The sequence below is a fragment of the Urocitellus parryii genome, assembly GCF_045843805.1.
Source record: "Urocitellus parryii isolate mUroPar1 chromosome 14 unlocalized genomic scaffold, mUroPar1.hap1 SUPER_14_unloc_1, whole genome shotgun sequence".
In the NCBI taxonomy this organism is placed as follows: Eukaryota; Metazoa; Chordata; class Mammalia; order Rodentia; family Sciuridae; genus Urocitellus; species Urocitellus parryii.
This window is the reverse complement of record NW_027551778.1, coordinates 269,758-292,185: the sequence shown is the minus strand read 5'-3', so window position 1 is coordinate 292,185 and position 22,428 is coordinate 269,758. Positions and strand designations below refer to the sequence as shown.

Sequence of the window (22,428 nt, the reverse complement as noted above, 5' to 3'; positions counted from 1 at the left end):
AGCCAAAGAAGACAATCTCCCAGCCACATGACGTTCCAGAACAGCCCAAACCCTGGAGAAGTGAAAGACCAGGACTCCAGGCAGCAAGGGAAGAAGAGGCAGAGCAGAGACTTCAGGACATTGAAGCAACTCTGTAGGACACTGTGATGGTGGACGCAGGTCAGCACACATTCGTCCAAAGCCACAGAATGTGTGAGACCCAAAGTGAATCCTAATACAAAGTGTAGACTTGGACCATGAGGATGTGTTAATGAAGGTTCATCAGCTGTGGCAAAGGTACTGCTTAGGTGGGCGCGTTGGCTGTGGGTAGGTGGTGTGCACTAGAGGAGGCGTGCCTTCCGGAACTCCCTGCACTCTCCACTCTCCACACTGTGAGCTTAAAACTACTCTTGAAATAAAGTTCATTAATTAAATAAATGAAGAACACGGGTCAGGGGAGCAAAACTAAAAGAACGCAAGCAGAAACCATTTACCTTATAGACACAGGGAAGTCTGTAGTCCTGAAACATGAGCAAGGGTATTCATCCAATTAAAACTGTGGTGCTCTCATGAAGAATTTGCAAATTGATGTCTTTAACCAAAAATACTTAACTTCCCTTAAGAAATGCTGAATAACAAAAAATAAAAGGAATTGCTCAAATTTTCCTGTACGCTAAGCCTCACTTTAATAAATTGCACTCCAATTAATCCTCTCCCTAGATTGAATATTAATGCAAAAATCATGAGAAGTACAAGCCTAGTTTTATCTTAAAATAATTAGGTTTATCACAGATACAGAAGAGAATGAACATAGAATATTTGTTCACTGGTTTTCAAGCAGATAAAAGAAAATTATTATTTTGATGAATGAAAGTACTCAAGAAATTTTTTCATATACTTTACAAAGATCATCAAGAGAAGAGATTTTAGTTTGTCATTTGCATTGCAAAGGGGAGTAAAAATAGAAATGGGAGTGTTCATTGAACAGCACTTAGTTTAAACATATGATTGTAAAGTAAGGAACATGTATTGCAAAGTAAAGTTAGGTCAAAAATGAATAGATAATTTTCTGATGCATGCCAGTAAATTGTGGCTAAAACTAAGACAAATGGCAGTTTGGTTGATGATAGCCAAACCCCTTTCTGCATGTATTCAACACATAATACACTGGATTTAGGTGAGAGATTGATCAGCAAACACTTCTTTGACTTACAATGGTACTTTTTGTAACTTTGTAAAAATTACTTATATAATTTTTATCCAATATATATTCACGTAGTGCATTTAGTATCTTTTAATTATTTTCAATAATTTAAAAAATTAAGCACAAATTAGCTCTTCCAAAAAAGTGTAATTAAAAATCCAAGATCATTGTTCCCAATGGCAGAGGACGACAGAGAATTGCGCAAGACCTGACCTGCGTCCCTTTGGGTGAACAAGCTGTGAGGATTTCTCAGTGGGGATGTAACATGTTACTCAACTTGAATTTTTAAAGCTATGATTTTCCAAGATATACAATGAAAGTATCTTATTTGAATATCATACAGTTATGTTATTTTATGTGCTTTTCAAATTGACAGTTCAATCTATGAAATAGGCATTTTAAACAAGAAAATTGAACTCCTTAGAAGAATTCTAATAATTGTAATGTGTAGTGCTTGTAAAGCCTGGTATTTTCCATCTCCAAAGCTCCTCACTAATTATTCAATGTGCTAATCTTAGCTGATCTCCTTGACTTGCCACATAATTTCACATATTGTAGAAGAAGACTTGTTTTTCTTCTACCACTGAGTGCTTCTATTTGTTTTTTTTTCTTTGTGAAAATCACGTAAATGCATTGAACTCCAGGGATATGAGCAAACAAAATAAATAATCACTGTAACTAAATGATCTAGTTTAATCCAATTAGTATGATAACTAATTTGAACAGAATGTTAAAAAAAGTGAGCACTTTTAAAAATTAAAATCATCATTATATATCCATGATGACTTTTATTAGGACTGTTCCATTTTGCAGATAAAACAACAAAGTCAGTAAGGGAAAGTGAGCTGTCTGCCTTAGTCCCCAAGTACAGGACCAAACTAGAAATTAAAGATCAAGGATACTGAAAAATATGAGTAGGAATGTGTAAAAGATCTTTCCTTTGCTCCTCATCATCCGAGTTACACTTCATGGTTACAGTTCAAATCCTCTTGTTTCTGGATTAACACCTTTTACTTCAACTCCATGAAAACAGACTGACTTAGTCTCAGCAGCCCTATCCACTGCAGCATTGGGGCTGTGAGTGGAAACAACTGCTGTCCCGTAGGCCTGGGTCCTGGCCCTGTGGCCACGCTCTTCTTCCATCCATCCCTTCTGATGCCATGTGTGACTGTGGGCCCTGTGTTGGTAAGTCCTGCTCCTACTAAGAGAAGCCAGAAGCTGTGTGTGTGTGTGTGTGTGTGTGTGTGTGTGTTTTAAGATTGAAATCTATCAATTAAATAAGAGGTTCTTTCTTCAAAAGACCCTTCATAGAATGTGCACAGACAATCTGCAATTTGAGAGAAAAGATCTGCACACCACACATCTGAGAAAGGGTTTATATCTAGATTATACAAAGAATGTTCAAAAGATCAACAAGAAAAAAATAAAAACAGAAAGTGCTCAAAATATGTGAATGAACCTTTCACAGCTGCAGATAAACACACACACAGACACCAAGTACAAATCTTAAAAGTGAGTATAGACCTTAGAAATCTGTGCAGATGGTTCCAATGTCAACTTTCCAACTTTGATTTGTTTTGTCATTATGCAAGTTAGCACATGAGGTGCTCTTTCCTCATGAGTTATTAAGAAAATCCAGATTAAGACCATCACCTACTACCCACCTATCAATACAACCAAAATGGAAAAACAGCGGTGATAACACCAACTGCTGGTGAGGATGTGGAGAAACTGGATTATGCCTACCTTACTGGTTGAAATGTAAAACGGTACATCCTCTTAGAAACCAGTTTGGTAATTACTTACAAAATTAAACATGCAATTATCATATGAACCAGCAATGAAACTCCTAGGCATCTATCTAGGAGAAATGAAGACACAAAATCTTGTACATAAATGTTTATAGCAGATTTATTCATAATCACCCCCAAACTGCGGCCAATCCCAACACCAGCCAGTGGTTCAATGATGAAACAGACCATGGTCCATGGCATCAGCCCAGCCAAAGGAGGGAGGTTTGGATGCATGGAATGCTCAGATGGACCTCAAAGGAGTCACACTGAGTGACAGAGCCAATCCCCAAAATCACAGACTACATGATTCTATTTATATGTCATCCTTGAAGTCATAAAAAAATACAGATGGAGAATGGACTAGTGGTCACCTCTGGTGGAGGAGGAATTGTCTACAAAGAGGACTGCATCAGGGGGCCCGGTGGAAGGAGCCCAGGGTCTTGTCTGCAGCGAAGGACACAAGAGTCTGTGCATACGGCGCAGCTGCAGCTAAACACACACACACACACACACACACACACACACACACACAGCGAGTACAAATCTTAAAAGTGAGTATAGACTTAGAAATCTGTGCAGATGGTTCCAATGTCAACTTTCCAACTTTGATTTGTTTTGTCATTATACAAGTTGGGGCCACCAGGGAAACTGGGTGAAAGTCACAAGAGTTCCCTGTAACTGTTTTGCAAATCCCTGTGAACCAGTAACAATTTCAAAATGAAAAGTGAAACCAAGAGTTTGGTCATCATTTAAAATGTTTTGAATTCACAGTTCGTCTCACATGTGGGGCACAGGACAGGTCACTGTCTTTGAGCGGGTCACCCGGGTTGGCGGGTGCTGGTTCTCCAGCCCAGCACCTGAAGGCTGGCTTAGTCCCAGCAGGACCTGGACGGCAAGAACTTCCCGAGGCTCATGTCCTCCATCTAAGCCTACCCTGTGTTTTCCATATCATGGGACACACTCTGTCCTTAAAATCAACTGCAGATAATCTGCCTGATCACCTTTGGTCAAACGTTTCGGTTTCCTCTTTACAACTTTATAATATGCTCTAAGTATATGATGGGGCTTAAGAAATGTGCGTTTTTTTCTCAAGTTTCCTTGATCAGTATTTCTTGATTCTTTAAATCCAATGCTTTTATCTACATTAATATTCAGGCTAATTAATTTATCTTAGTTTCTTTGTGTATAAAATGAAAAGATTTAATTTAATTGATAGAGGGGCTCAATGATTAATTATATTAGTCTTTACTGCTTCGGATTGAAGTTACTCACTAATAAAAATGTGAGCATATAAGATGATTTAATTACCAAAACAGAGCAGTTCCCTCCTCTGAGGGCTTCTGGAAGGCTTGGATGGCATTGACACCCCAAGACCCTCATCCTCGGTCCTCCAGAGCTTCCCAGTGTTTCCCACTGAATATGTGGGAGATTAGATTACATTATTTTATAGTACCTAATGAAAACTCAGATGGCACATCAAGCTTCGAACAAGTAAGTCCTGGAAATGCGAGATCCACCAAGCTCTTCCAGGTCTGCACGATCCCTAGGTTCTTCCCCGCCCATGACTTGAAACCAAAGAGTGCACAGTGAGTTGTTCCCCTTGGTCAACTCTGTCCCGGACTGCACGCTGAAGACATTTAAAGAGCAATACACTTCTACCAGGGTTGCAAGTCAATCTAACCATCTGGGACCAATTGGGCTGTATCTTGTTTGACGTATCTTAACAGATCCTTTTCTCCTGCTTGTTTTTAGAATCATTTAGTCAATGGCGTGCTGGACCCTGGATGGACCCTCAGCTCTGCTTCAGTTCAGAGGGAGGCTGCTCTCTCCCCAGTGTGTCCTGACAGCAGCTCTCTCCTCAGCAAGATCTTCCCGCAGTGGCAGAAGCCTCTTTAGCAACTGCATAATTCTCCTCCTGATTTATGAAGCAACAGACCCAATCTAGCACGCCAGCACTGCATGGGCATGGATCTTTGTGAAGAAAACAAGGGTCTGTAACAACTGCAAAGCTCCCTGTTATTATATTTTGCAGAGCAAAGGAGATTGGATAATTATCCCTCTTGTTTTATTGAACTTTTGTACAACTGTTAGAGGGTAGTGTAACAATTATTTTCCTTGCTGTGGAAATCTGCTACACAATGGTTCTGGGGCACTCAGTGCTGGGAATCTGGCCCAAGCAATGGCAGGCAAGTCTTTCTCTGAAGCAGGGTGACAAATCATGCTAATCTACTACCATTCGAATAAGTCACTCAGGATGAAGATAGCAGTAATGTCCTTTAAAAAGGAACCCTGATGATTAGAGGCATCCCTGACCACGTAATAACAAGCCTAGGATCTTTAACAATATCATTATGAAACAAAATGTGATTTGTTTTAGATGGGCGAAGCAAATCGTGTTAATTATTGGAGATTGCTCATGTGAGGAATAACAGAACAACAATACATCAGGTTACCTGGGAAATTATGGCCTGATGAAAACATCAGTGGGGAATGATTTCCCGAATGAAGTCTCAGAGCCTAAACTCCACACAGCTAAGATCAGGGGATGTGGAATGACTCCCACTCCCCGGTAGCGGGACATGGAAGCCCTATCTAGCCAGTCATCGGGGCTGTGAACAGCTGCACTCCAGCCCCTTCTGCATCCTCCAGCCCTCAGGCCCATTGTCCACGGGCACCACTGGGGAAGCACTGAGGAGTGGCCAGCCACCTGGGGTTCTGCAAGGGACCTTCGTAAGCACAGGCAGGCCCCGGTATTGACTCAGTGCCGGGCAGACTCCACAGTGAGCTTCCTATGGATGTCTTCTGACCCACAAGAGCACAGGATGCGGCTGGCAATGAGCTGTATGACCGACTGTCAGCACGGGTGAGGAAACCCACACAGAGCAGTTCATTTCCTGGGTCCTGGGGTGCCTCCCAGGAGGAGGGCACGGTGACTCCACCACTGTACCTACTGCCCTGTGAACTGTGCAATCACCATGTCCTTCACAGAATCTCATGATGCCCACAGCAGGCACAAGACCCGCAACCCAGGGCTCGGCACGTGTCTAGCAGGTGCCCCCATGTGCTCCGGCTTCAGGGGTGCCCGTGAGGCCTGGCAACTCTGACTGCTTGGCATCCGGTCTCTGTGGATTCCTACGTTTGGTTTTCCCCCTGAAAATCTGAAAGAATGAATTTCCAGTTTGACTCAACCTTCAACAAATGCTGCTCTCTGAAGAAAGCAGTCCTCAGGAACAAACACCTACATGCCTCCCACACGGACTTCTAGGGCTCCGAGGCCCAACAGACCGTCCTTCCCTCCAGCACAACCTGAGCATCCTCATCACCCCACCGCCATAGGAGGACAGCACCCCATCTCCAAAAATTCACTTACTCAACACCTGCTGTGCACCCTGTCGGCCAGCAGAGGGCAGAACAGGGTGGACTTACAGGGCAGTGGAGAGGTCCACGTGTGTGCCATGCCCCAAGACACAGGCCAGACAGGGTCCCTGAGATCAGGACATGGAGCACAGCGGGAGGCGGAAGCCCTGGGCAGGTGGCAGTGAGATTCAGGGAAGATGCCCAGAGAGGCCCACAGGGCACAGGAGGCCAAGGGGGCACGCTCTGAGAGGCCCTCTGAGGGAATCAGGGTGTGGCTCCCAGGGGAGCAGCCTGTGGGCAGAGGAGGGCAACAGGAGAGGCTGTGGGAGGCGGGGAGGCTCTCGCCATGTCAGGCAGCCTCAGGTCTGCAGCAGCGGGATGAGGAGGCTCCCTGGCAGTCTACCCAGACCCCTCTGGCTTCCGGGTGCAGACAGTCTGCAGAGGGGTGGTCGCTGCAACAGCAAGTAAGGTTTGGTGGTGAAACGGGTAGAGGCAGTGGCTGGCTTTGGACACACCTGGGAGAGGGCAGGCCTGCGGTATGCTAGAGAGAGCCCTGGGCACTGAACCGTGGGGAGCAGCAGCCTTTCTTCAAGACCCGTCAGAGTGCCAGAGATCCCTGCTAAAAAATCCCTGGGCAGGCAGGCGAACAGGAGAGGACAGAGGCCGGCTGTGAAGCCCAGGACGGTAAACCCACTCTGCCCATCCACTCTGGAAGTGGACCCCGTGCACACTGCTTTCCAAAGGGTAAGCACCACGGGGGTCTTCTGCAGTGCGCCCACTGTAAGCAGTTGAGAGTGCACGGCTCTTTCCCCGTCCTCTTAGCTTCTACAGATCCCTGTCCGTGAAGAGGGGAGGAAGCTGCCCTGGCCAGAAGTCAGGAGCTAAGCGTGAGCATGCAGGCAGCCAGGGGGCCAGGAACACTGCCAGGTGGAGGGGAAGCCCTAGTTTTTGAAGCACATTATAATTTCCGTAAAAAGAGAGTACTGCCCACTAGTATTTTACCTGTTCTTCAGTGACTCCAAAATATAAGAAAACTAAGACAAGAAACAGTGATCGGTGGAAACACGCAGCACGACCCAGGTGCACTTTAGAAGTGGGCGAGCCCGTGAAGCCACCTTAAGAGGATAACCAGACACTGCACAGTGCGATCACGTCCTTAAGTGCATGAGCTAGTGGAGACTTCACTTTGAAGCAGGTTCTAAAAACAGCTACAGGTTTTAAAATTTGTCCTTCCACATAATTATGTCTGAGCCAGGGAAAAGCCAGAGGCCAATGGAACCACCGAGTGCCGTTATGAAAGACAGTGTATGATGGATGGCCCTTCATTAACAGGAGGTCTGTGTGGAAACTCAGAGCGAATATTATTATGCCTCAGGTATTGTTTTCAAGGTAGAAAACATTGACAGCCCTCAGAAACAAAGGGTAGATACATAAACTGCTAGTCATGGAACATAAGAGAATGCTGGGGCATTTATTCCATAAGGTCCTGTTGTTATTGTCCCCAGGAGCATATGGGACATCGCCTCTTATTGCTAAACTTCCCCAGCTTTAAATGCAGCTTTACATTAATGAGCAGAATAGCCATCCTGTGCTGCTTAACGTGAACAGTGGTGACCAAGCTGCATCCCGACTCAGGCTGCCGGCTCACCTGAGCCGAGGACCCAGGTCCATCCTGACCCTGGGAAGGCGTCTGTCTTCGGCTGTACAGGGGAGAGACCTCGGGCTCAGGAGCGTCAGCTGGTGTTCTTGTCCATCCTCCCACCTCCCGAGTGTGCTATGTCCTAAGTTAGGAGGATCGGCCTGGCCATTCGTGGTGAGGGCTGCGGGCAGGGCACTGTGCCCAGGAGAAGGCTGAAGAACCACACCGCCATGTCACAGGAGAGCCCCGAGCAGCCCGTCCCATCCACAGCTCTGCTTCCCGAGCTGGTCATCTGTGGTCCAGCCATGCCAGGGGTCCGTCAGGTGAGCCCTGGGTGGCTCATCCTGAGGCACAGACTCACACTCCACAGGGGGAGAGCCATGGCTGGCCTCGCTCTGAGGAGGCCCCTAAGAGGGACAGGGCCACACGCGCAGACCAAAGACGTCATGCCAAGGGAATGAAAAATGCTAGGAGAGAAGAGCAGAGGGAGATGGGACGGAAGCCCACAGTGGCCCGAGACCTGCGCCAGGCGTCCTTAGCAATGTCTGGCCCTGTCCTCACCAAACCCGCAGCTGGTGGAACCAACCTGCAACTTGTGCAAGAAGTATGTGTGCTCAGACCTCAACTCCAGAGGGTGAAGGCCAGAGAGTGAGGCTCACTGAAGGACATGACCAAGGACACGGCCCACGCTGAAGGCAGAGACACTGCACCGCCTGTGGGTAAGTGACCAGATCATGAGATCCGCCAGGGAAATCGACGCAGGCTGTGCCACTACGAGTAAGAGCCTTCGGAAGATGCCAAGGAATTCACAGGAGCTGAGGGCAGAGGGGCCCCTCAGGTCTGACTGAGGCTCACCCCTGCAGGGACACATCCTGACAGGGCCCCTCCCACAGTCAGCTGAGGGACACGGGACAGTGAGGCCAAGTGTCCGCATTCCTTCTCTGCCTTTCCACCTGGGTTGACCTACACGGACAGTCTTCTCTCTACACCGGGGTGGAGAGGCTCCTCAAGGGTAGGATTTGCAGGGAGCCCAGCACTTCACAGATCAGAACAGTCACAAGTACGTTGGTCCATCTGCATGACCACCCTCGCAAAACGGATACCATTTCAATGTTATTAGGGGTGAACTTGGACGTGAAATAGATGGGAGCTTCCACAGCTACTGCCCCCTGGTTCTCTGGTTCAGAACTTTCATCCTTTCCTCTAAGAAACAGAAGTAACATGTTCCCACTGATTCCATTGCTGGTCTTAGATGGCTTGCCATTTACTTACTGATTAATGCTAATGTCTGACAAAAATACTTCAGTGCTGTCTGGAGACGGCACGGAGCACTTTCTAATACCACATGTGTGATTTATGTATTTGCCAATGCACGTCCAGATAAGGACAGAAGAGTTATTCCCATAAATAAACTCCCTAAATGTCATGCCAACAGATCACTCTGATGGCCAGTTGACCTGATATAGGACCTGGTATTGATTTAATAGAAGGGCTTCATTTGATATGTGACTTACATTGAACTGAGATCATTTCTGCAGGGCTTTCAATCATAAAAGGGATTTTCATAGTTATTATAAATACTCTGTCTCCCACTCCACAGAGCATCCTGGAGAAGACAGAAAGGGCTACAGAGGGTGGGTCTGCAGCCACCATGGGAGATGGTGGCACCCCGAGAAAGGAGCAAATGCACAGCAGCAACAGAGGCGGTCCCCAGGACGGCTGGGCAAGGGGGACGGTGGAGGAGGCTCCACCACGTGCCTGCTGGCATGGGCATGTGCTCCTGGACGGGCAGGAGGCCATCTTCAGCTCTGGTTTGCTCTTTGGAAGGAAAAAGCACTGCCCCCAAATTCTTCAACTCTCCAGGCAGTGGATGGTCAAGAGCATCTCAGTAGGAAAGGGATGAGTCCCAACTCCCATTTGCCAAAGAGCAGTCCAGGGCGTGGGGTTGCTGGAAGAGGATGGGCAGCAGCACCCCTGCCAGGGCGAAGCTCAGGAGACTCTGGGAGACCAGCCTCAGAGGGTGGCCATGTGCGTGGGGTGTAGGGAGGACACTTCTGAGGTGCCTTTAGGAAGGGGAACCATTGGTCATTCTTCCCCAACAAGACCAAGTACTATTCCGTCTCCCAGAACAATGCTGAAGGTGGAAGAGTTGGAGGAGATGGAGTGGGGAAAGCATTTGCAAGTTACTTATTACCAGCTCCATTCTCGCCTCCATGCCCCCTTTAACTGATGCCCCCATCCTCATAGAGAAAGAAAGGGAACTTACACACAGAGTTTTTATGGCTGCTGTCCTTGCTGGGTAGCATCTTGACTCCTCTTGACTTCAATTCAATTGCTTTTTTCACTGGAAAAGAGAAAATAAAACCATTAGCAGGTGAGACTTGGGGATCACACACATGCTTTGTCCTCAGGACATTAACAGCCACAGCCTTCCTACTCGCCCCTAAAAATGGGACACAGAGCAAGAAAGGAAACCCGAGAGCCTGGGAATTCAATGCCAGGCCAAAGATGCCGCCAGGTCGCATCTCCCAGGAGCTGCGGCGGAGGTAAAGCAGGAAGGGCACAGCTCACCTCATGCCACCACACCTCTGTTCCACAGGGATGGCAGATTCCACACATCATTACCATTCACAGCGTGTCTGGGCAGATTGCTCTCAATTTAGGTAGGCTGATTGCAGAGTTTTCTATATTTGCTATGTCGTAAAAATTTTAGATAAAAATAGAAGTTGCTCACTCCTTTATTCACATGTTCATTCAGTGACTTAAAGTTTAGCAAGTGCGTGTGTGTGGATGGGCAGCTGTGCGGGATACACCCTTGAGCGCTGCAGAGGAAGCGGCCCCGTGCTCCTTCCAGACCCTTCCAGTCTGCAGGCGACGAGCACATGCAGCCTGGTCCCTGGAGTCGTTCTCAAGTTTAAACAAGCATCTTGATGTCCCAGGTTTTGTACCAAACACATCTAGACATGTGCAGAAGAGTGGCGGGGGGAGACTTGTTTTAAAAGAGGAAGGGGAAAGGAGGGAGGAGAGCCCTGGGGAGAGGGATGCCTCCTCCTCTTCCCTCTGCACTGCCTCCTGGGCTCCTGCCAGCTCCTCTCCCTTCCCTCTGACCATGTCCATCTCTGAGACCAGGTTTTTGTTGATTGGTTTTTCAGAAGGAGGCCAGTGCGCTGGGAGGGCCGAGTGTGTCTGTGGACCTGGGCACCCTCTGGATTGCGCTGGGGCCTCAGTGCAGTCAGTTACTTGAGTCAACGAAAACGAGCAGAGCTGGAGCCCAAGCGGCTCCTACTGCTGCCCCCCGATTCTGGAGGCCACTCCCTCCTCCCCACTGCTCCACGGTCCCCAGCGTGAACCGCGCATGCTCACACCCATGCCAGCAGAGCCCAGGGCCTCCTCCTCCTCCTGCAGGGGCTGCCCAGCAGAGGAAGAGCCTGGGGTCCTAAGTCAGCACATCAACACACCTAACAGGAAATGCCGTTTATAGCAATGATCTGATGAAATTTATGGACCACAGTTACAGAAGACTGAGGTGGTGCACAGACTTCTGATCCTCACTACAGTTACAGATGTTCTATTGACACTTTTATTTTTTTCTTTCTGACTCAATAGAGTAAAAGCTGATTACCTGCCATTTCTTTCCTCTCTCCTGAAAAGTGAGATTTTTAAAGTCAAAGATAAAAAAGCAATTGACCGTATTAATGTTGATGGCTATTTTTCTGTTTTCAAAGTCCCGCTGGAGAAAAACTCCAGAAAGGAGGAAATTCACAGAAAGGATCTCGAGAAGAAGATGGCAGTTGAACAGATGAGGGAGTGGCCCAGAGAGAGCGGCCATCAGTGAGGAGCAGGGTGACAGGTGCCTGCAGCTGTGGCAGTAGAGCATGGCACCCTCAGCCCAGACTAGCGCCAGCAGGGCCAGGGCCAGGTCTGAGCCGGCCCTCCACTCCTCTGCCCGCTGACCAGGATGGAGGGGGACCAGGATGGAGGGGGACCAGGATGGAGGGGGACCAGGATGGAGGGGACTAGGGTGGAGGGGGACCAGGATGGAGGGGGACCAGGATGGAGGAGACCAGGATGGAGGGGACTAGGGTGGAGGGGACAAGGATGGAGGGGGACCAGGGTGGAGGGGAACCAGGATGGAGAGGGACCAGAATGGAGGGGGACCAGGATGGAGGAGACCAGGATGGAGGGGACTAGGGTGGAGGGGACCAGGATGGAAAGGGACCAGGATGGAGGGGGACCAGGATGGAAAGGGACCAGGATGGAGGGGGACCAGGATGGAGAGGGACCAGAATGGAGGGGGACCAGGATGGAGGAGACCAGGATGGAGGGGACTAGGGTGGAGGGGACAAGGATGGAGGGGGACCAGGATGGAGGGGGACCAGGATGGAGGGGGACCAGGATGGAGGAGACCAGGATGGAGGGGACTAGGGTGGAGGGGACAAGGATGGAGGGGGACCATTGTGGAGGGGAACCAGGATGGAAAGGGACCAGAATGGAGGGGGACCAGGATGGAGGAGGACCAGAGTGGAGGGGGACCAGGATGGAGGGAGACCAGGATGGATGGGGACCAGGATGGAGGGGGACCAGGATGGAGGGGGACCAGGATGGAGGGGACCAGGATGGAGGGAGACCAGGATGGATAGTACCAAGATGGAGGGGGACCAGGATGGAGGGGGACCAGGATGGAGGGGGACCAGGATGGAGGGGACCAGGATTAAGGGGGACCAGGATGGAGGGGGACCAGGATGGAGGGGACGATGATGAAGGGGGACCAGGGTGGAGGGGAACCAGGATGGAGGAGGACCAGGATGGACGGGACCAGGATGAAGGGGGACCAGGATGGAGGGGGACCAGGATGGAGGGGGACAAGGATGGAGGGGACCAGGATGGAGGGAGACCAGGATGGATGGGGACCAGGATGGAGGGGGACCAGGATGGAGGGAGACCAGGATGGAGGGGACAAGGATGGAGGGGGACCAGGATGGAGGGGACCAGGATGGAGGGGGACCAGGATGAAGGGGGACCAGGATGGAGGGGGACCAGGATGGAGGGGGACCAGGATGGAGGGGACCAGGATGAAAGGGGACCAGGATGGAGGGGGACGAGGATGGAGGGGACCAGGATGGAGGGGGAGCAGGATGGAGGGGACCAGGATGGATGGGGGCCAGGTTGGAGGGGGACCAGGATGGAGGGGGACGAGGATGAAGGGGGACCAGGATGGAGGAGACTAGGATGGAGGGGAACCAGGATGGAGGAGACCAGGATGGAGGGGGACCAGGATGGAGGGGGACCAGGATAGAGGGGGACCAGGATGGAGAGGGACCAGGATGGAGGGGACTAGGGTGGAGGGGGACCAGGATGGAGGAGGACCAGGATGGAGAGGGACCAGGATGGAGGGGACTAGGATGGAGGGGGACCAGGATGGAGGAGGACCAGGATGGAGAGGGACCAGGATGGAGGGGGACCGGAGCACATTCTCTTCTGAAAGTGATCATCCGGAGGCAGCAGGAGATGGACCAGGATGGAGGGGGACTAGGATGGAGGGGATCAGGATGGAGGGGGACCAGGATGAAGGGGAACCAGGATGGAGGGGGACCAAAATGGAGAGGGTCCAATATGGAGAGGGACCAGGATGGAGGGGGACCAATATGGAGAGGGACCAGGATGGAGGGGGACCAGGGTGGAGGGACCAGGATGGAGGGGGACCAGGATGAAGGGGAACCAGGATGGAGGGGACCAGTATGGAGGGGGACCAAGATGGAGGGGACCAGGATGGAGGGGGACCAGGATGGAGGGGGACCAGAATGGAGATGGACCAGGATGGAGGGGGACCAGGATGGAGGGGGACCAGGATGGAGGGGACCAGTATGGAGGGGGACCAGGATGGAGGGGACCAGGATGGAGGGGACCAGGATGGAGAGAGACCAGGATGGAGAAGGTCCAGGATGGAGGGGGACCAGGGTGGAGGGGGACCAGGATGGAAGGGGACCAGGATGGAGGGGACCAGGGTGGAGGGGGACCAGGATAGAGATGGACCAGGATGGAGATGGGCCAAGATGGAGGGGGACCAGGATGGAGGGGGACAAGGATGGAGGGGGACCAGAATGGAGATGGACCAGGATGGAGGGGACCAGGATGGAGATGGACCAGGATAGAGGGGGACCAGGATGGAGGGGGACCAGGATGGAGATGGACCAATATGGAGGGGGACCAGGATGAAGGGGGACCAGGTTAGAGGGGACCAGGATGTAGATGGACCAGGATGGAGGGGACCAGGATGGAGGGGGACCGGGTGGAGGTGGACCAGGATGGAGGAGACCAGGATAGAGATGGACCAGAGCACATTCTATTCTGAAAGTGATCATTGGGAGTCAGCAGGAGATGGACCAGGATGGAGGGGACCAGGGTGGAGGGGGACCAGGATGGAGAGGGACCAGGATGGAGGGGGACCAGGATGGAGAGTGACCAGGATGGAGGGGTCCAGGATAGAGCGGGACCAGGATAAAGGGGGACGAGGATGAAGGGGGACCAGGATGGAGGGGGACCAGGATGGCGGGGACCAGGATAGAGGGGGACCAGGATGGAGAGGAACCAGGATGAAGAGGATCAGGGAGGGGGACCAGGATGGAGGGTGACCAGGATGGAGAGGGACCAGGATGGAGACGGATCAGGATGGAGGGGACCAGGGTGGAGACAGATCAGGATGGAGGGGGACCAGGATGGAGGGGGACCAGGATGGAGGGGACCAGGGTGGAGATGGACTAGGATAGAGATGGACCAGGATGGAGATGGGCCACGATGAATGGGGACCAGGATGGAGGGGGACAAGGATGGAGGGGGACCAGGATGGAGGGGGACCAGGATGGAGGGAGACCAGGATGGAGGGGACAAGGATGGAGGGGGACCAGGATGGAGGGGGACCAGGATGGAGGGAGACCAGGATGGAGGGGACAAGGATGGAGGGGGACCAGGATGGAGGGGGACCAGGATGGAGGGGACCAGGGTGGAGATGGACTAGGATAGAGATGGACCAGGATGGAGATGGGCCACGATGAATGGGGACCAGGATGGAGGGGGACAAGGATGGAGGGGGACCAGAATGGAGATGGACCAGGATGGAGGGGGACCAGGATGGAGGGGGACCAGGATGGAGGGGGACCAGGATGGAGGGGACCAGGGTGGAGATGGACTAGGATAGAGATGGACCAGGATGGAGATGGGCCACGATGAATGGGGACCAGGATGGAGGGGGACAAGGATGGAGGGGGACCAGAATGGAGATGGACCAGGATGGAGGGGGACCAGGATGGAGGGGGACCAGGATGGAGGGGGACCAGGATGGAGATGGACCAGGATGGAGGGGGACCAGGATGGAGGGGGGCTAGGATGAAGGGGGACCAGGATGGAGGGGACCAGGATGGAGGGGGACCAGGATGGAGACGGATCAGGATAGAGATGGACCAGGATGGAGATGGGCCAAGATGGAGGGGGATGAGGATTGAGGGGGACAAGGATGGAGGGGGACAAGAATGGAGATGGACCAGGATGGAGATGGACCAGGATGGAGGGGGACCAGGATGGAGGAGACTAGGATGGAGAGGGACCAGGATAGAGGGGGACAAGGATGGATGGGGATCAGGATGTAGGAGACCAGGATGGAGATGGACCAGGATGGAGGGGTCCAGGATGGAGGGGGACCAGGGTGGAGGTGGACCAGGATGGAGGGGGACCAGGATGGAGGAGACCAGGATAGAGATGGACCAGGGCACATTCTCTTTTGAAAGTGATCATTGGGAGTCAGTAGGAGATGGACCAGGATGGAGGGGACCAGGGTGGAGGGGGACCAGGATAGAGGGGGGCCAGGATGGAGAGGGACCAGGATGAAGGGGGACCAGGATGGAGGGGGACCAGGATGGAGGGGTCCAGGATAGAGCGGGACCAGGATAAAGGGGGACCTGGATGAAGGGGGACCAGGATGGAGGGAGACCACGATGGAGGCAGCTGCCAGAGTTAAGCATCATGTCAGGTCTTGGGGACCTGTTGAGGGCTGATACTGGTGGAACGGCTGGTGGAGCCTGGCTGGAGCTGGGTTCAGGGGCTTCTCTGCCAGTCCCTCTCTGTGTGCAGAGGCCAGTGCACCTGGTTCTCTCCTGTCCAGCACTCCCTTGCCTTCCCCTCAGCAGCTCTCTTGCTTCCTGTTTCTGCTGACTCCTGCCTTCCCACTCAGGCTGGGAAGAGAGCCTGTGCCTCTGCGGGGGGTCCTGACCTTTAGGGGTGTCTGCTGTGACTGGCGGGGGCACGTACCAAGCTGTATTTAATCATTGCTTTAAGCAGAAAAGCAGAGGAAAGTCACCCAGGGATGTTTGCAGCATTCACAGTGGACACTGGGCACAACGTGGAGCAGAGTGGAGTAGAGTTCAGATAAAGCTGGCTGATGGCTGACGGGAGATCACAGCTCAGTCATCCACACGCTCAGGGGTCCTACACGCCCTGCATTTTGAACAAACCTGCAAATATTTGGGAAATTTGGGGAAAGGAAACTTCTGAGACTGGCTTCTCTCTCAGTCTTCTTACCCCCATCGTTATGTTTTTAGAAGATGAAATACTAATGTTCTTCAGGAAAAGAGCATCAGGGAAGCCCACAAATTATAACTCATCTCAGCTGTTCATTCCGAAGTGCTGAGCACACACCATCTGATCCGAGCTGATGGCAGGGTGTGGATGTGTTCTCCACCCCTCCCTGGGCTGGCACGGAGCTCCCCTCTGCCCAGGATGACATTTGCTCCTATGAATAGTCTTTGGCTACTGCAGCTGAATTTTTAAAGTGCCAAAGCAGCTCACCCTTTGGTACTCTCCGGATCTGAACTTGTGATTGACACTGTTTTATGTGCTCGTCAGTGTTCTCTAAGGACCCACACTGGCTTGAACGGAGACCCATTTCTTCACAGGGCACATGTGGGTGTTTAGGAGAACCTGCCTTTCCATTAGCCACGCCACCATTGCCCACTCCTAGAAGAATGATTTTAGAACTGAAATTTTCTTGTATTTGATTTTTGGACTTTGGCATTTAGATTGTGATTTGAGTTAAATTTTAAGTCCAGTGTCTGCCTCTTAACACCTGAGGGCACTGGGCCTTGTCTACCCACAAGGGATTTACTGCCCATCTGGAAACATGAAGTAGCCTTAGTTTCTTAATTGCTGTTGTGTTGGGGACGCTTGAACTGAGACCCTGGGAGGCAAAGTGCCCTGTGAAAGTTTCTAAAATTTGAGACCAAAGAAAACTCTCTCTATTCTGGGACTCTGTCCAAGTAGAAAATAAAACCCTTGCAAGTTCCTGCATCATGAAGTCAGGGCTGGAATTAGACCCCAGGCTTGCTGAGCACTGTCTCTGGTGTGGCCTGGACAGGAGCAGAAGGCTGGGTCCTGCTGAGGTAATGGGTGGGATCAGCTCTTGCCTCTTCAGTTTAGCTGCAGACAGAGTCTGGCTGGACACCTCCCCCTCCTGGCCTCCCGGCCTCCCTGCTGCCTCCCGCCTCTGCCCCAGGCACTGTGCTTCCGCAGCCCTGAACAGTACCAGCCGTGGACAGACCCCTTTGTGCCCTCTCCTCGTACGTGTGTGCTTGTCTGGGACATGTCCACTTCTACTGCAGCATGTTTTCCGCTCTGTGAAACATTCACTAGAGAGACCTGTGGAAAGAGTGAGAGGAACAGGAGCAGGTGGAGGTCCTCGCCTATGGGGCCCTTCCCCGGAGTCCCCAGCTCTGGGGACCACTGCCATAAGTCAGTGGGTCTCGGTCACTTTACAGCCCTCAGGCTCTCCTAAAAACCAGATGGAAGCCCGTGGACCTGTCCTGGGCGCGCCCAGCCTGGAAGGTGCAAGCTCTGGGCACACGGCTCTGTCCGCTTCCTGTGTCCTGCCCTGGGTGTGAGCACGAAGTGCTAATGGGTTACTTGACAGCTAATTGGTGCTAATGCGCTAGGTGGCTCTGGCCACCCTGTGCCCCAGTCTGTCTGCGAGGACAAACCAGGAGCCCAAGGACAGGCTGCTGCCTCGGCCTCTTGGGCTCAGCCTGCTGCTCCCCTCCTTCCCTCAGCCTCCGCTGGACTCCGTGTGTTCCATGTCCCTCCTGTTCCTCGAGCTCCTCCCTGCTCAGGAAAGGGAGGCAGCCATCATCCAGATTCAGAACACGGAAGAGCTGTGCGTTCTGTAGGAAGGTGAGGGCCAGCAGGGCCCGAGTGGTGCAGAGCGTGCAGGGGACCTCTCCTGAGCCTCCGGTCCTGCTCCTGGAGTTCAGCTAAGACATCTTAATGGAGGACATGTAGGCAATGTTGATCCTAAATCACAAGGTTTTCCAAGTACGTTGTTTATCCAGTCATCAGAGTTCCCCTCGGAGGCGTAGGTGCTGGATACACACGTTCTAAGGGTTTATAGTAGGCACGGTTTTTCATGATAAAGTGAACCAACGAGAATCACCAGTCAGGGTCATTACCCTTCCATTAAGCACAGAGTTGAAGCCCAACTTGTGGCTGATGAACTCAAGTCTCATCCTCCACCTCCCTGTGGGATCTGATGGCCCAACAGAGAATAAAACCCTGATTCACAAGGATAGATGGTTGCAAAAGGAAGCAAGATTTACCCGGAAGTCTCAGGACATGATTCAGGTAGTAGGAACTCTCCCCAAGGCCCAAGCACAGCAGATTTGACTGTCATGCAAAATCCTTGTGATTGCCCTTTGTCAGGTACTGAGCATATGATGGGCCTGAGCACAGGCTTTCACTACAGGCTTAAGAATCGCTAAAATACATAATGAACAGGATGTTTTCAGCACAGGATTCAATTTGAAAACCCTGGAGTACAATTTGGAAACCACCTTACTGACCGTTGCCCCCGGGTGTCGACAGGTAGACAGGCTGGTGAGATTTCTGGTGACTGTTCCAGTCTCTGGGCCATCATCTGCCTGCTCCCTGAGGTCCAGACAGATCCTCTCTTCCCTTGGCAGTCGGGAGCCAGGGTTTGCCCTGTTGACTGGCCACTCCTGGACATCTTGCGTGGGGCTGCCCCGTTGGCTCCGCTATGTGCTGGGTGGTTGCATTGGGCTTCTGGTTCCCCCTTTCCAAGGCTTGGCCTGTCCCTGTGTGACCCCCACATGGGCTCCAGGTTAGGGGGTTTTGAGTGGGCCCTTGGCGCAGGACGCTTTGCCTCTTGGCCAGGTGCTGTGACCTGAACACTTCCAGCCAGGTCTGTGGATGGGTCTGTGCTTTTCCTCTGTCTGTCAAGTTATTGCTAGCAGGGGTGGGGTTGGAGAAAGGCTTAGGGCTTATCCCAGCAGGGCGTATTTCTATTTGGAGAATGCACTTAGGAAATTACAATGCTGTTTGAAAGAAGTACACAAACAGTGAGTGAATATGGACAAGGAGAGTAGTGACCCCCAGCCCAGCCCAGGTGTGCTCGGGCGGTCCTGGTGGGCGTGAGCACGTGTGCTCCCCAGGCAGAGCCACCTAGGACGTGGGAAAGGCATCCACACAAGGACAGGACTTGTGTGCTGGCACCACCCTGTAGCTGTGTGTCGGGCAGCACATGAGGAGGTGCAAGGGAGCGTGGTTCCTAAGGAGCAGACACCAGAACCCTGGTTGAGCATGGCTCTGCAGTGGGCCGTGGCTACAGGGGGAGCCAGAAACATGCACTCAGTCTCAGCTTGATTTCTCCCTGAGCCGTGGCTCTTAAGGGAGCCAGGGGGCACAGCAGACTGCACTGAACCTCAGGAGGAAGGGAGGGAGTACCGGCAGGGCCCAGGCCTCCGAACCATCCCTCCCCTTCATGGGAGGTGGTGTATTGTCTGTTCAAAGAAAATATTTCTAGCTCCGAGATGAAGAGAGAAGAAAATAAAATTATTAATGACCCAGGGATGGGTTGTCATGGGGGCATCGCTTCTTAATGCACTTTAAAATCAGACTCTGGTAAACTCTTCTTTTTTCAACAGTGTGATTTTTGGGGTGTGTTTTCTTTTCTAGGTGAAGATCTTACCACGGGTCTGGCAGGGAAACTGTTCCAAGAGTGCAATGTTTGGGGTCTGTGGACTCCTTTCCCAAGTCTTCCAAAGATTTGGGGGAAGATTCCTTCTCCCACAGGAATGGGAGAGCAGCACCTGTTTTCCAGGGTCCCTGAGGGGGCCACTGTGACGTCACTGGCAGAGAGCCTGGACAGGGAAACCCCAGGAGGAACGGCTACTCACAGCCCCTGCCGAGCCTCGGGTGGGGGGCGGCCTCAGTAGGACTGAGCTGGGCCTCTGCAGGACTGAGCTGGGCCTCTGCAGGACTGAGCTGGGCCTCTGCAGGACTGAGCTGGGCCTCTGCAGGACTGAGCTGGGTCTCAGTAGGACTGAGCTGGGCCTCTGCAGGACTGAGCTGGGCCTCTGCAGGACTGAGCTGGGCCTCTGCAGGACTGAGCTGGGCCTCTGCAGGACAGCTGGGCCTCTGCAGGACTGAGCTGGGCCTCTGCAGGACTGAGCTGGGCCTCTGCAGGACAGCTGGGCCTCTGCAGGACTGAGCTGGGCCTCTGCAGGACTGAGCTGGGCCTCTGCAGGACTGAGCTGGGCCTCTGCAGGACAGCTGGGCCTCTGCAGGACTGAGCTGGGCCTCTGCAGGACAGCTGGGCCTCTGCAGGACAGCTGGGCCTCTGCAGGACTGAGCTGGGCCTCAGTAGGACTGAGCTGGGCCTCTGCAGGACTGAGCTGGGCCTCTGCAGGACTGAGCTGGGCCTCTGCAGGACAGCTGGGGTGGTGTGGAAGTGCCGGCCGAGGCCTGGGGCTCTGCTACCTTCAGGTCATGGTCTTCCCAGGTCCCCAGGGATGGACCTGCACCCCTGCCTCAGGTTGGGTCCAGCGCAGGCTTTTTGTTTTAGTTGTTGATGGACCTTGATTCTATTTATTTATGAGGTGCTGAGGATCAACCCCAGGGCCTTGCACATGCCAGGGGGGCGCTCCACCACTGAGCCCCAGCCCAGCCCTCCAGCGCAGGCTTTTTAATATGTCCTGATGAGGAATTTGCATTTGGGGGACCGTTTTGTTCGAGGTCCTGGGCATGACTCCTAGGAACTGGAAATCCTGTTGAGGGGCGGGGTTGGGTTACAGAGTGTGTTTTGCTGTCTAGCAGGGCGTGGCTCACTTGGGAGGTTAGTGGGTCTCTGCACATGTCTGGAACCCCCTTGCTTGTGCCGGACAAAACTCTGGTCCCTGCTGGGCCTCCCTGAGTTCTCGTGCACCTCTGCTGGCTGTCATCCTGGAGGGTTGGGGACGGTGCCAAGTGCACGCGCTGTCTGTCATGGTGGAGGTCATCAGGACCTGGAGATGGGGCTCCCTGTGCAAGTTCCTAGGCTGCCTGGACCCTCTTGTCATGGCTCCCGGGCAGGTGGCCCCGGGCCATGCTGACCAGGGGCCTGGCTTTCCCTGCCAGAGTCCTTGCTCTCGGCAGAGCAGGTGCAGGCCCCTGTCTTGCCCCTGTACGTTCCCCGCCCAGTGATTCTGCTGGAGGTGGAGGTCCAGGAGCCTGCATGCCGTGGAGGAGAGTCCTAGGCCCAGGTGGAAGAGGCTTCCCAGGATGAAACGGAGGCTGTCAACACCTGCGTCTTTTCCCTCTCAGTCAAAGCCCAGCTGTGGTCTGGGATCGGATGTTCTTCTGTCTATAATTAATTCCGCTGCCGTCCGCCGCTCCACGGCAGCGCTGGCATTGTTCTTGAACACACGCTCAGGAGCAGCCCATCCAGGTCACGGGGTTTGCTTTCGAGGGATGTCTTTGTTCAAGTTCAGGTCGCGGGCTTTTCCAGAGCCGCTCCACAGACCCGCTTTTTCTATTCAAGGGCGGACTTTGATGACACTGCGACCTACTCGGCAGTGGCCACCAATGGGCACGGACAGGTGTCAACCAACGCTGCTGTGGTGGTGAGAAGTGCGTGCCCACCCGGGGGGCGGCCAGCCTGGGCCCGGCTGGTCTCTCTCTTTGCCTTGTTCACCTGATTGTCCTGCAGGGTTCCGAGGCGACGAGGAGCCACTCTACTCCGTGGGACTCCCAATCGGACGTGAGTGGGGCCGGGGCTGGGAACACGTGTGCAGACAGCATCCGAGGGAGAGCCTGTGGCTAAGTCAGGTCCACTCTTAGTTTTGACGTTACATTTTGTTAGACTCCCAGGTCTAAAACATATACAGCTGGTTTTCCTCTGACACGCACCCCTCACACCCCTGCCCAGCGTACCTTTGAGATCGGGTCTGCCGACACTGCTGGGTCTAGTTAATTCGTTTGATGCACTAAAAATGACACTATTGATGAATGGCCACTGTTCATTTTGAAACTGACTTCTGAGGCCTCAGTTGGGTATGAGGTGGGGAGTTGGCCTTTGCTTAAGCCCAAGGCTCGGTCCGAGCTGTGCCTGAGTGACCGGACCTGACTCTGGGATGCCCGTCTGC

At 52.6% G+C, this 22,428-nt stretch overlaps 2 protein-coding genes across 2 annotated transcripts in view; one reads left to right on the top strand and one right to left on the bottom strand.

Annotated features, from left to right (window-relative positions):
- Nucleotides 1-10,358, bottom strand: part of LOC144251494 (CUB and sushi domain-containing protein 1-like) — a 425,723-nt gene extending 415,365 nt beyond the window's left edge. Inside the window, exon 1 of the mRNA XM_077794365.1 lies at nt 10,239-10,358. Coding sequence (XP_077650491.1) covers nt 10,239-10,278 — 40 coding nt within the window. The 5' untranslated portion in view covers nt 10,279-10,358. The remainder of the gene's footprint in view (nt 1-10,238) is intronic.
- A 122-nt stretch (nt 10,359-10,480) lies between these two features.
- Nucleotides 10,481-22,428, top strand: part of LOC144251493 (myomesin-2-like) — a 54,452-nt gene continuing 42,504 nt past the window's right edge. Inside the window, exons 1-3 of the mRNA XM_077794364.1 lie at nt 10,481-10,518; nt 21,672-21,913; nt 21,993-22,043. Of these exons, the coding sequence (XP_077650490.1) occupies nt 10,481-10,518; nt 21,672-21,913; nt 21,993-22,043 (331 nt within the window). The remainder of the gene's footprint in view (nt 10,519-21,671; nt 21,914-21,992; nt 22,044-22,428) is intronic.